General features: G+C 41.3%; 1 protein-coding gene across 1 annotated transcript in view; it reads right to left on the bottom strand.

Moving 5' to 3' along the window:
- The window catches only part of Palld (palladin, cytoskeletal associated protein), a 373,952-nt gene that overhangs the window by 205,199 nt on the left and 156,076 nt on the right, over nt 1-12,677 (bottom strand). Inside the window, exon 2 of the mRNA XM_055597882.1 lies at nt 7,548-7,726. Within this exon, the coding sequence (XP_055453857.1) occupies nt 7,548-7,726 (179 nt within the window). The remainder of the gene's footprint in view (nt 1-7,547; nt 7,727-12,677) is intronic.

The raw sequence follows: 12,677 nt of genomic DNA, 5'->3' as shown, positions 1-12,677 counted from the left end.
CCCGGGAGATCACATGGCTTCACTACTGCTAATCAGAAGCAGCTTCCTGCCCTTCCTCTGAGTGCGATGGTGCCTCTAACTGCAGTTAGTCTCTCAGGTCTTTTGTTGACCTTGAAAACAGTCATGCTGAGGTAATTCCCTTGGAATGTTTGTTCTGTCACTTCCTACTTCAGTGTGGGTGTTCTTCACCTGGCTCCTGTGCTGCCATGACGGCTCAAGTCTTCCCATTTCTTTCCCTCACAAATCCATCCTTCTCTTATGTCAGATTAATTTTTCCCAGCTTACCCCTTTCCCACTAAAGCACGAGAGGATGTCTGAGTTCAGACGAGAACTCCTTGAATCTGACATTCAACAGACTTCATGATTTCTTCTAGATTTCTTTGCCAGACTCTCTGGCATTTGCAGGTCACGTGATCCTGATCCACAGAACTGAACAAACACCGCTTAGGAGGTAGGATGTGATCCTGGAGAAATTCAGCATATATACAAACCCTTGTACAGTCCTCTTCTCATGAGCACACAGGTAGAGGAGCAAGATCTAAATACCTTAGATGGCAAATCAGGGAAAAGATGAGGCAGGAGAGGGGTGTGGGCAGTGAGAAGAATGGAGTGGGTTTGCAGTTCCAAGTAGGGAGCAAGGAAGGCTCCCGAAGGATGAAGAGGAGGGAGAAGATGGCCTGCCTGGCCCTGTTTCAGCTTCCTTGTTTGTACCTGTAGTTCTGCCACTTACTTTCTTTGGACACACTCTTGGCGATTCTGTCCTTTGGAACTGTCCTTTTGCTGTCTTCTCTGGGTTCTCAGTGCTCTTTGTTTACAGCATGCATGTCACCTGTCACTTCTGCCAGAAAATTTTCAGTCCTCTGAGAACTGAGGGTAGCTTAAGAAAGGAACTAGCAAACTGTCAATAGCTGATATTTACTCAGCAGTCAGCTTGGCTCATAGCAGCATTGGCTTGTGATAATCTATTATAACTTTACCAAGAAGTAAGCTATGCCCAGTTTATAGGCAGGGGAATGGAAGAACCAAGCCAGTCGGTAACTTTCCAGGTAGTGACAGGCTGCACCATGTTTTTGAACTCTACCCCCATGTTCTACCCCGGCGACCTTCTAGGCTGTGTGTATCTGGATTCCTCAGAGTGCTTCATTCTCTGCTTGTCCAGAGCTGGCCTTTAGCCTCTGCTGGAATGAGGGCATGCCATTAGGGAATTGTAAGACTTGTTTGGCCACAGGGAGTGGAGTGTGCAGAAGAAAGGAGGCAGCATGCTGGAGAGGCAGCAATTGAGGCCAGCTAGATATATAAGGCAGGTGTGGAGTGCTGGAGTTGAAGGGCCTGCAGTTTATTGGCAGGGCATTGAGGGTGGTAATGGAGGCTGAACTGCAGGATTAGCTGGGGGGGAGGGTACATAGGCAAAACACGTGGAAGCCTCAGAGGCAGGCTTTGGAGGGAGGAGGAAGCTTTCGTTCTAATGAAGAGGTGGGAGGGGATAAGCAGGGAAGGCCCAGGAACTACCAAGAAAGACTGTTATCAGCATGGGCTGGGCTATTCACAGATACCAGCTTTAACTGGAACCATAAAATTGGTTTTAAGGGGAGCAAAGTCCTACGGAGTGGTCGCAAGCAGTCTCAGAGTGGTGAGAAATACGGAAGAGAACCTGCTATGTTCACCTGACTCCAACCGTTTCTAGCCTGTAAGAAGAATATTTTCCTCTGCCGATTTCTATTTAGAAGTCAGTCCTGTTTAACAGATATGGTGTGAGGGGGTATACATGTTACGGTGCACATGCGTAGGTCAGTCAGTTCCCAACGGAATCCCTTCTAGTCATCCTCTCTTATGTAGGTTCTGGGGCCTGAATTCTCGCTGCCCGCCTTTTGTGACAAGTGCCTTCACCTGCTGAGCCATCTCGCCAGCCCTACTAAAAGATCATTCTTACTGGGTGTGGTGGTTTACACTTCTAGTCCCAGCACTTGGGAGCCTGAGGCAGAGGGATAGCCTTGAATTTAAAGTGTATCTGGACTTCTTAGTAGTCTGACCCTGGCTGGAGAACAACAATAACAAACCCTACAGCAGGAACCAGAGCCAGGATCTGTGATACAGGACTGGTCTCAAATCCTAGCACTAGAGGATTCTTGTATGTTCAATGGCAGCTTGGGCTACAAAAGGAAATCTTACCTTAGACAGTTGTAACTATAATACAGATGTAGAAATCCTGACTAATCCATAGAAGACCCTGGGTTTGATCCCTGCACAGACAGATTAAACAAACAAACAAACAAAACCCAAAAAAAACTAAAACCCTTTTCTTTCTATCTTTTTGCAATTGCTCATCAGAGAAAGATAGTTAAAAGTATTAGAATCCCTGGAGTGTTTTCTGCACCTGCCCAACCCTTGTGGAATGTCAATGTCACCTTCTGTCTCAGATGTCAAAGCAGCTGTGGCAGGCTGTAACAGACCAAATCTTCACAATGCCAGCAATTTCCTTTCCCTCACCTGAGGGCAATTCCTTCCTCCCTTTGCAAGCCTGTCCCTGTGTGTTATCTACTGGTCAGAAATGTTCCTGGTTTGGGTTGCTGCCTGGGAAGACAATAATTTAAATTAAAAACAAACAAACAAACCAGGTGCACAGACTATTTAAAGTGAAGGACACACGGGAGAAAGATAAGAAATGTCAACATACTAAGAGTGACTACTGGGTTGGAGGTATGGCTTGGTGGTGTATGCATGTATGTGCATGGTAAGTGCGTGCTTAACATGAGTGAAGTCCTGAGTTCAGTTTTCAACACATATATACACACAGAGAGGAATCAAAGGGCGGTCAGGGCATGCATGTATGTGTGTGTTGTGTATGTGTGTGTGTGCATTTGTGTTGTTTTAGTTATTATTTTTTTTTTTAAGGAACATACTATTTTTGTGATCTTCAGAACAGCCAGCATCACATGCCAGACATTGCTTTAGGACTGATTCCCTCTATTCTGACAATGATCTTAATTTGAGGCACAGAGCCTCTGTTAAAGGTGTTAAAGGTCACAGAGTAATCCATTAACTTTTTAAAAAATACTAGAAAATTATTTTAAAATATATAATATGAAAAACAGCCTAAGATATCCTTAGACTCTTTCAGGCTTTCTATATAAATTGTCCAATTTATCAGAAGGAAAATGTGCTTGGCTATCCATTTGATGTCAGACTTTGGATGTTGCGGTGGTCCGGCATCTGGGACTAGACCTCATCAGAGCAGAAGGAGCATTGGCCCATGCAACATCATGGCATACTTCCAAACCTCGCTAGCCTGGCTACTTAGCATCAAGTGAATACAGACTCATGTCAAGCAGTGCCTGGCTCCTTGCATCTCTCCTTTGCATTCCTGTCCACCTCCCCATCTTCTGATGCTGACTTTCTGCCCTCTCCTCCTGATTCACATTCTTCATGCCCACAAGGTCTGGTTCAATCCAGATGCCTTCACCCCACATTTCAGAGCCACCACCCCACCCTCTACGGAGTTCTTAAAGCTCTGCCAATCCCTATAATTCATTTTACAATGGAAGGAGAGAGTGGTGTAAAGTTGGGATAGATTCATTTCACTTGTTGCTTATTTTTCCTATTTACATATTGTTGAGACTATTCCTTTGCTATCTAGCCCAGGAGGGGCACCTCTTTTCCCCATCCTGTACACGTGGGAGCCATATTCTTACCCCTTAAAGACTTTATATCTTGATCTCCTTCTTTTCTGCATAATCTAACTTTTCCCTTTATTATGACTTTTCATCAGCATATAAACATATTCCTGTAACTCCTGCTTGAAAAGAAACTGCAAACAAACTGTCCTTTATGACCTCATACTCTTTTCCAGATTCTGCCAATATGTCTGCTGGTGACTTGGCAAAACTTCTCAAACAACCATCCAATATCTGCTACTGCTGCCATAGTTTGTGAAATTTTTTCAACTCTGACACCCGACTCCCCAACTCTCTCTTGCTAAAATCACCAACAATGCCCAGTGTTGCTAATGTCAGTAGATTTCCTCCTTGATCTCATCTGACTTCTCAGTAGCATGGACAGTGCTGGCAAATCCCTCCTTCCTGAAACCATTTCCTTCTCCTCTGGCAATGGTTACTTTTAATTGTCAAACTGATACAATGTATCCTCTGCAGGACAGTGAGAGATTGTTTAGATTAGGTTGGTCTGTGGGCATGTCTGTGGAGGACTGTCTTGATTATGCTAACAGACTTGGGAAGACCCAGCCCACTGTGGAGGGCACTATTCCTTAGGCAGGGGATCTTAGACTAAGTGTGAAGAGCAAATTAAACAATATGAAGCCTGCAAGCATTCACTTCTTTCTGCTCTTTGACTGTGGATATCATGTGACTAGTTTCAAAGTTCCTGCTACCTTGAATTTGCTGAAATAATGGACTGAAACCTGGAAATTTGAGCTAAAACAAACCCTTTCATCACCTCTAAGTTGCTTTTGTCCCTGTCTTCTGGCTGATGATATCCTGGTACCTTAGAATCGTTTGGTTCTTTTGTCCTTCTGGCCTTCCTCAGACAGTGCCTTTGCATGTGTTCCTGCTGGAGCACCCTTTTCCCAGTTTTTCCTACTCTTCTCTGCTGGTTTTAAATCAAATATCACATCTTCAGAGTGGTTTTCCACTCATCCACCCCATTAGCTGGCTCTTTTTTTTTTTTTTTTCTTTTTTTTTTTTAATTTTTTCTGGGCCATTCCTCTTCTTTTTCTGGAGTGTGAACTTCAGAATGGCTCTGTGTTCACTAATGTGAGTTTTGTGTTGGGATCAGTGGCTGTTTCACAGCAGTTATTGAACATACATGTGAGGATGGCCAAAAAAAAAGCTTCACTGTAACCTGAAAAATGCCATGAAAGCAGAGCAAGGCAAGGGCTATAGCAACTCTAATAATAATAATAATAAAAATAATTTCCTTTTTATTCTGAAGAAACAAAGAAAAGTCAGATTGCCTGCATTTGAATCCTTGACTCGGGTGAACATGCAAGCATTCAGACACATACACACACAGAGAAAGAGAGAGAGGATCATTATTTAACCCCTTAAATTTGTTTTCTCAACTATCTACTCATAATTTTATTATTGTTATTATTATTGCTGTGCATATGCACCTCATGATGGTACATACAGCACAGCACATATGTGGAGGTTAAGATGAAACCCATGAGAGTCATTTCTGTTCTACTACATGGGTTCCAAATTCAGGTTTTCAGACTTGACAGCAAGTGTCCCTACCCACTCTGCTGTCTTGTGGGGCCGCAAAGAGGGATTTGGAGAATTTTCAACTAGTAGGTTTGGAAACATTCAGAATTATTTTTTTATTGATATTGAAAGCTCTACAAATTCTTTGCTTCTGGTAGTGACTCCTTACTGATGAGGAATTAGCAATGTGTTTGAGCAAGGCCTAAATCTAACCAGCGCTGGAATTAGTGAATGCAAATTTCTTACTTCAGTCTCACAGTGAGACTAACAACGTGTCTGACCTTAACTCTCATTCATGTCTTTGTTGTTCTCAGGGATAAATATACATTAAAAAAAATCTCACTTAAAACTTTAATATTTATCCACATTTAACAAGGTCAGTGTTAACAAGTTTCTGTAATATTTTATGTTATTCTTAAGAAGATGAATCTCATTGGCTCCGTATCTTGCTTTGCCCAGTTCCTTTACCCTCCCTTCAATCTAGGCTACCCTTCAATGAAGGCTGCATACTATCTAAACTCACAAAAAAAAAAAAAAAAAAAAAGAATGAGCAGGGGCGTTAAGAGAGTTTAGTGAGCATCATGAGAAAACTGAGCATTGGTAAAGAAAAATGCACATTATTTCTAACAAGCCTCCAAGCAAAGGAGGCATTGCATATTAAGGTGTTCTGAATGAACAGATATGCAAAGAGAATCTACACTCCTCCACAGTGTTCTAGAATGCGACAAGAAATTCATTGTAGAGCCTACCCATCAGTGACACTTATTAATAACTCATTAGAAAATGAGATGTCTTTTGTCATTAATTTTTCACTAATGAAGCGCTTTAAAATATTACTAGTATGATGGAGTGGCTAAGAACACGGCCTTTAAATTGGAGGAGCCCTCTCAATCTCTCTGGGTCTGTTTTTCATTTCAAAAATGGAAATCAGAAAAATGCCTGAAAGGACTAACAGCGAAGCTTAAATAAATTTATCTGCATGCCTGTGTGCGAGCCTTACAAGGGCCATATGAGAGATAGGTATTACCCTCGAGCTGTTTGCTTTTTTGTAAGAGGAGAAGGTTGCTAGAGGTTTCTGATTAACACAAATGCAAAGTAGAAAGTCCTTTCAAAAGAAAAGGTACCAGTTTTTAGTCATTAGTACTTGTTACTTTTAAAACTACTTTTTTTTACCCTCAGTTCTTGAAGGAGCTCTAGACAAGAGTTCACACCTTATTTTCTTTGCTTTAGTAATGAAATAGTATAATAGCTGGAAATTGAAGATCAACCTAGTAGAGACCCCAAGTATTTGCATGCTTGTTCGAAATTTTAAGTATTATTTTTAAGAAGCAAGTGATTTACAGGATAGCCATTGTAGATTTAAAGCCAATCTGAGAAGTGTGGTGTTTAAGCACTGCCAATTATTTAAAAATATTGATACTGATACAAATAATTATATTATCTAAACTATGATACTCTGGTAATCAAGCTTTCCAATTTCATAAAGTTTGGTCTCATTAAAAAACGACTAATGCCTGCTCTTTGATCACATACCCCTAAGGGGGGAGCAGCCTTACCAGGCCACAGAAGATGACAATGCAGCCAGTCCTGATGAGATTTGATAGACTAAGATCAGAAGGAAGGAGGACCTCCCCTATCAGTGGACTTGGGGAGGGGCATGCATGAAGAAGGGGGAGGGAAGGTGGGATTAGGAGGGGAGGAGGGAGGGGTTTATGAGGGGATACAAAGTGAATAAAGTGTAACTAATAAAAGTTAAAAAAAGAAAGCAATGCTGATTATTTGAGCAAGTAAAAAAAAAAAGACTAATGATTGAACAATAGAAGCAGTCAGTTCTCTCAAACCACTTAAATCATCCCCATCAACTCATTCAAGTTCATGGTTAACTGGTGGAAATGAGGGAGTCTTAACAACAACAAAAAGCTTAGTGCTCAAATTTAGTAAAAATGGAAACATTTCAAAATACTCATCACTTCTCGTTTCCATGAGTGACTCCCTAAACCTTTTATAACTTTGGATCACACAGTTATCACTTTCCATACTTCATGTACTTGAGGGGGGTAAGCTAAATTCGGTGCTGTATATTCTAAATAAATTGAAGTTAATGTGGTGGAGACAAAAAGGAGCAAGTGTTGGCCTTAGACACAGTTGAGGCACACCTAAGTGTCAGGGCTGTTCAAGGAAGAACTCACTTGGAGATTTTCTCAGGAGAAATGAGGTTTAACCCACACCATCCCGGCGCTATTTAGATTGGAACATTGTATTTGCTGGGTGTAAGGATGCCTGGAGCACAGCAGAAGACCATTCACCCTCCACCCTCCACCCGCTCCTTACCTTCAATGAACACCTCTGCCGATGTGGTGTCCGAGCCGCTGGGGTTCGTAGCCAAACACGTGTAGCGACCTGTGTCGTCCTCAAAGGCCTCAGCGATGACCAAGGTGTGCAGCTCCCCACCCTCACAATGGATCTGGATGTCAGGACTGTTGTACAGCTCCTTCCCCTCACAGAACCATCTGCAGGACCAACAGAGGACAGGGATGACGGAGGAACGGGTATGCGAAGTGATGAAGCAGTGGCAGGAGACTAAGCAGTCTCATGCCGTGCTAGAAGATGCTTGCTTGATGAAAGATCTGGGTCAGTGTTAGTCATGGAAATGGAACCCAGCCTGTGAAATTAATGACTAGACACATCTACCCCACAAAGATTTTCTTTGCAAAACATCTTGCACACTTTAGTAACCTTAAAATTAGCAATCATGTTGAATTCATAAAAAGTGTTTGGTTACAAAATCAAGGGAAAAGACCTCAAAGTGTCTTACAACATATTTTATAATGAAGGACTCCTATCCATGATCATTATAACTTTACCTATAATTCTTATCTAAGGAAGAGCAAAGAAGAAATATAAATTTCATGCTCAAACTATTTGCAGTGCTCAGGAAACACGGTCATTAATGGAATTTCTATTGACTAGCAAGACTTCTAAGCTCCGAGCAGACTGCTTTGCTCTCCAAGATGGAGAGAGGGAGCAACTGAGCTGTAATTCATTCTTGCTAGTCAGCACTTTGTTTTCCCAAATGGTGGAGGAGTTTGGAGCTGATTGACAAAGTTTCCATCCCACGGTCTTTCTATTTCCCTTGCTCCTCAACCTAACAGCAGTTGACTGCTTTTCATAAAACAAAACAAATCAAATAAAAACAAAACATACGTTACCCTCAAATCTGCTAGTGAGATATGCTTTTAAAGAAACACAGAGGAATGTGCTAGTTTAAACTAAGTCTGGAGAGTCTGGAACTCTATTTTCCATTCAGCTATTAGTAATATTAGGAAACTGGTTCTGAGTTATATTCTGTAAAACTCTATGGGCTTGGCATCCTTTTGTGAAAACATGGTGACTTTGGGGACTAGTTTTTTATTTGGAGTCACGGGTGTAGGTCTATATTTAATTTGAAAACAAAGGCACTTGCTAATTCTCAGAGCACTAATCCCAGAAGCCATATTAAAAACCACATGTGAATACTTACAAAAGGATAGCCGTGACTTAGGGAATTAAAGACTGTAACATAACGAGCCAATACCATGCACCGTTTTATGTAATGTGGCTCGTATCATTTTGGGGTGACAGAAAGGGGCAGTCTTTGATTCTGGTGCACAGTGTGATTGTTCTTGTTTGCAGGAAGTCTCAGAGATCCACACAGCTTAAAGCCATGCTTCATCCCATTCTTCCCTCTTTTCACAGCCAGAGTCCAGCTAGCTGCTCACAGTAAGCATGATGTTAGCCTGATGGTCCTGTCTTTGACAAATATTAAATTTTGTGTCATCAGACTAATGCTCCGGAATTTCCTCCAACTGTCACTCCTTAAACTTCGGGTCTGTAATTGATTGGTTTCCTAGCGACCTCACCTTAGCCTTATTTTCTATTGTTCTTTTTATGCTAAACTTCTGTTTCTGTCAAATATTCCAGGGACTCACTATTATATCACCTCAAGGGTTACTGTCCTACCATTCTGACACTTTCCCTTCCTTGGAATTGTCTTCTGACCTTCTGCATTAATCCTCATTACAAACAATCCCTTCTCTAAGGCCAAGCCAAAGGCTTGCTCAACAAAGCTTCCACTGACCACAGAACTGCTGAGTGTTGTCTAAACAAAGGCACTGAATCCTGTTTGGTAACCTCTGAAACTAATGTGGAGTTTGTGTATCTGTTCTGGTTTTAGGTAGTTTTGGCTTCCAGGAAAAAGATATAAACCCACTATTAAGGGAAGATGAATCATGGAAAGGTATGGGGAGGTCTAAGAACACAATGATATCCAGGGAGTAGATGTACCTCATCGGGAGGAGTTTGCCAGCTACAAGAGTCTGTGCAGAATCTCACTCTCGAACTCCAAAAATTTACAGCTTGCAAAACTGTTTTAACATGGTTGCCAGCAAAATCCTGCTTTTTGTATTTTTGAATGGCTGAGGGGGAGGAAAAATCAAAAGAAGAATAATATTGTGTGACACTGAAAATTATAATAACCTCAAACTTTGGAGTCAATAAAGTGTTATATGTATTTTAAACATAACCACATTCATTCATTTATGTATTGCCTGTGGCTGCTTTTGCTTTGTGGCGATGGGGTAGGGAAGGAGTTGCAATACACTGTCCAGCGCCGAAACTCACTTTCTGGACTTTCTAGGCAAAGTTCCTCAGTGCCTGTTTTTGTTTCTGACCTTGAGACAGCTGCCTCAGCACCACCTGGAAAGAGTTGGTTAGACATATAGAATTCTGACCCTCATCCAAAGATCCCTGAGTGCTTCACTGAAATAGAACTTTTAAGTCCGGGTCTAATACACCCTAGTTGTGCTAACCTGTACCAGCGAATCTTGATTCTCTATTCCAAGCCAACTGTGCTTCACATCTCTGGTCTCTTGTATGTAGGCACATTCTCAGTTCTTTTGTTTTCTTCCTATTGGTACTTAAACACTTTTAATATCACCTCACTTATTTGACATTTGATCACTTACTGCGTTTTAAAAGGTTTATTTATTTTGTATGTATGAGTGTTTGTTTGTGTGAGTGTAATGTATGTGTGCCATGTGCATGCTCGGTGCATATGGTGGCCAGAAGAGGATGTCAGATTCCCTGGAACTGGAGTTATGGGTGGTTGTGAGGTACAGTGTGGTGCTGGCAATTGAACCTGGGTCCTCTGCAAGAACAGCAAATGCTTTAAACTGCTGAGCCATCTCTCTAGCCCTGCTCACTATTAGGCTTTTATATCTTCTGTATTACTTTCTTCTATCTTTACTCAATGTCTAATGCATGTATGTCTTATTTTCCTATCTAGAAAATGGACTACTTTTTTAATTAGTACAAAATAATGGGTTTTATTGTGATAGTTTCATATACACACTATAACGTACTTTGATTCTATTTCCCCCTTCCCTTTCTTCCCTCCAAATTCTTCCATATGCCCCCTTTGCTTTCTCTTTCTGATTCTTTTTTGAGACAGGGTCCCACTGTGCAGCCTAGGCTGGCCTGGAACTTACAGTGATCCTCCTGTCTTGGCCTCCTGAGTGTACTAGGATTACAGACCTAACTCACCATGACTGGAATCATTTCTGTTCCCTCTCGATACTTAGCCACTAATATGAACTAGCTCTTGATTGAAAAAAAAATGCATTTGGAGCAATTTATTATTGATCATCTATGAACCACACCACGCTGGTCTGTAACTGTTACACATTACCTCATACTCAGCCTTTGAAGGTTACAATTCACTTTTCTCATCAAATACTCTGAGAAGGCCTGAAGAAAAATACTGTTTAATGGTCTCTGATCTAGCATTTACCACACTTAATAGATCATGGGATTCTCAATAAGCACTTACCAGGATCCTACATGCATATTATGAGATTTTCTAGAATATTAATTCCATAGAACTTGCATTTTAAAAAGACAGATTATAATGTAATAAAGATAAGTACCAGACTAAAAGAAAAAAAAAACCCTCCACTCACAATACATATCGTTGAAATATACCTTAAAGAGTTTATATTTCATATATCAGAAAGAGTAAGATAAATGCTTTCTTTGCAACAATAGACATTGTTTTTATTAAGACTATACTACTTAGCCTTCCATATTAGAGACATGTATTATTACACACACACACACACACTTTTTTAGGAGGTAAGATCTTTAAGATGGGCTCTTTTGTACCAGGCTGGTCTCAGCTCACTGTGCCAATTTCATATTTCCCAATGATGGCCCTGAACTCCCGATCTTCCTGCTTCTGTTTCCCAAGTGTCTGTGCCACAGGCACGTGCCTCCCACTCAGCCGTCCATAATAGATTGAAATCAGTGCTTCCTGTGTTTCCCTATCCTACTAAATATAAGTTTCTTCTGGGTTTATGCCTTGGTCTTTTTAACGTATTCTCTTCGCTTTAGCAGAGTGTTTGGTGTGCTAAAGGTGCTTAAACACACCTTTATTTTCTGGGTTTCTGCTGCTTTGGCATCTGGGGTGCCATCAGGAGATTGTCCTTCCCAGAGTCAGTCATATCTAGAAATCTGAAACTGGCCTGTAAGCATGACTTTCACATGCAAACCAAGCAACCCAGAATGCTTGCTTCTGTCACATTCTCCACGGGGCTGTCACCCAGAGCCACCACATGCTTACCTGCCCTCATGGTCCCTTAGCCAGGGGCTGAAAAATAGGGACAGGCCCTGTGCCTCAACCCACTGATTCATACAAATGGGCTAATTATCAGTTGGCTCATTCTTCCCTCTATTTCTATCCTTCTTATAGAAATTGTAATACTGACTTCCATGCATAGTTTCTCTGCCCTGGCCTGGGAGCTGACTTGGTTTTTCTTGTGGTATGGCTGTGTGAACTGTAAGTATAAATGATCTCCAATTTCTCTACTTCCCCTCTCGCTTATTTTCCATAGGTCTCACAATGCTGCCCTCACTGGCCTTCAACTGGGAGATCTCCTACCTCAGCCTCCCCAGTGACAAACTAACTTTTAATTGCAATAAGGTCCTGGCCTGTTAGCCTCACAATAGCTGACATTTCAAAACTTGGACCACTGCTGGTGAATTAATAAAAGAACAAGTATATAAAAGATGAAAGGGCTGAACAAATAGTGTAAATCATATCAGTGTCATAGGTTTTGCTTTAGACTGTTTATGTTGAGAAGTTTATCCTCTCTGATCAAGTCAAACTGAAGTGTATTTCACAAGTATAAACTTAAAACAGTATAGTTACTGAGCATCTCAGGAGAGATCAGCCGTGTCCACTCTTCATGTAGCTTGTAGCAGATGTAAACCACCTTCTTTGCTAAGCTGAAAGAACCTTTGATTTTGACGTCTTGACAACCCTCATTAGATGAGACGTGCACTGTAGTCATGTTTGTTTAGTTACATTTGAACAAAGTCATCATTCCAGCAGCTCCCTGGCAAAGCACGGTATTTAGAGAGGAGTTG

Source organism: Psammomys obesus, unplaced genomic scaffold (assembly GCF_907164565.1).
Source record: "Psammomys obesus unplaced genomic scaffold, mPsaObe1.curated_primary_1811, whole genome shotgun sequence".
Taxonomy (NCBI): Eukaryota; Metazoa; Chordata; class Mammalia; order Rodentia; family Muridae; genus Psammomys; species Psammomys obesus.
This window is presented reverse-complemented; position numbering and strand designations above follow the sequence as displayed.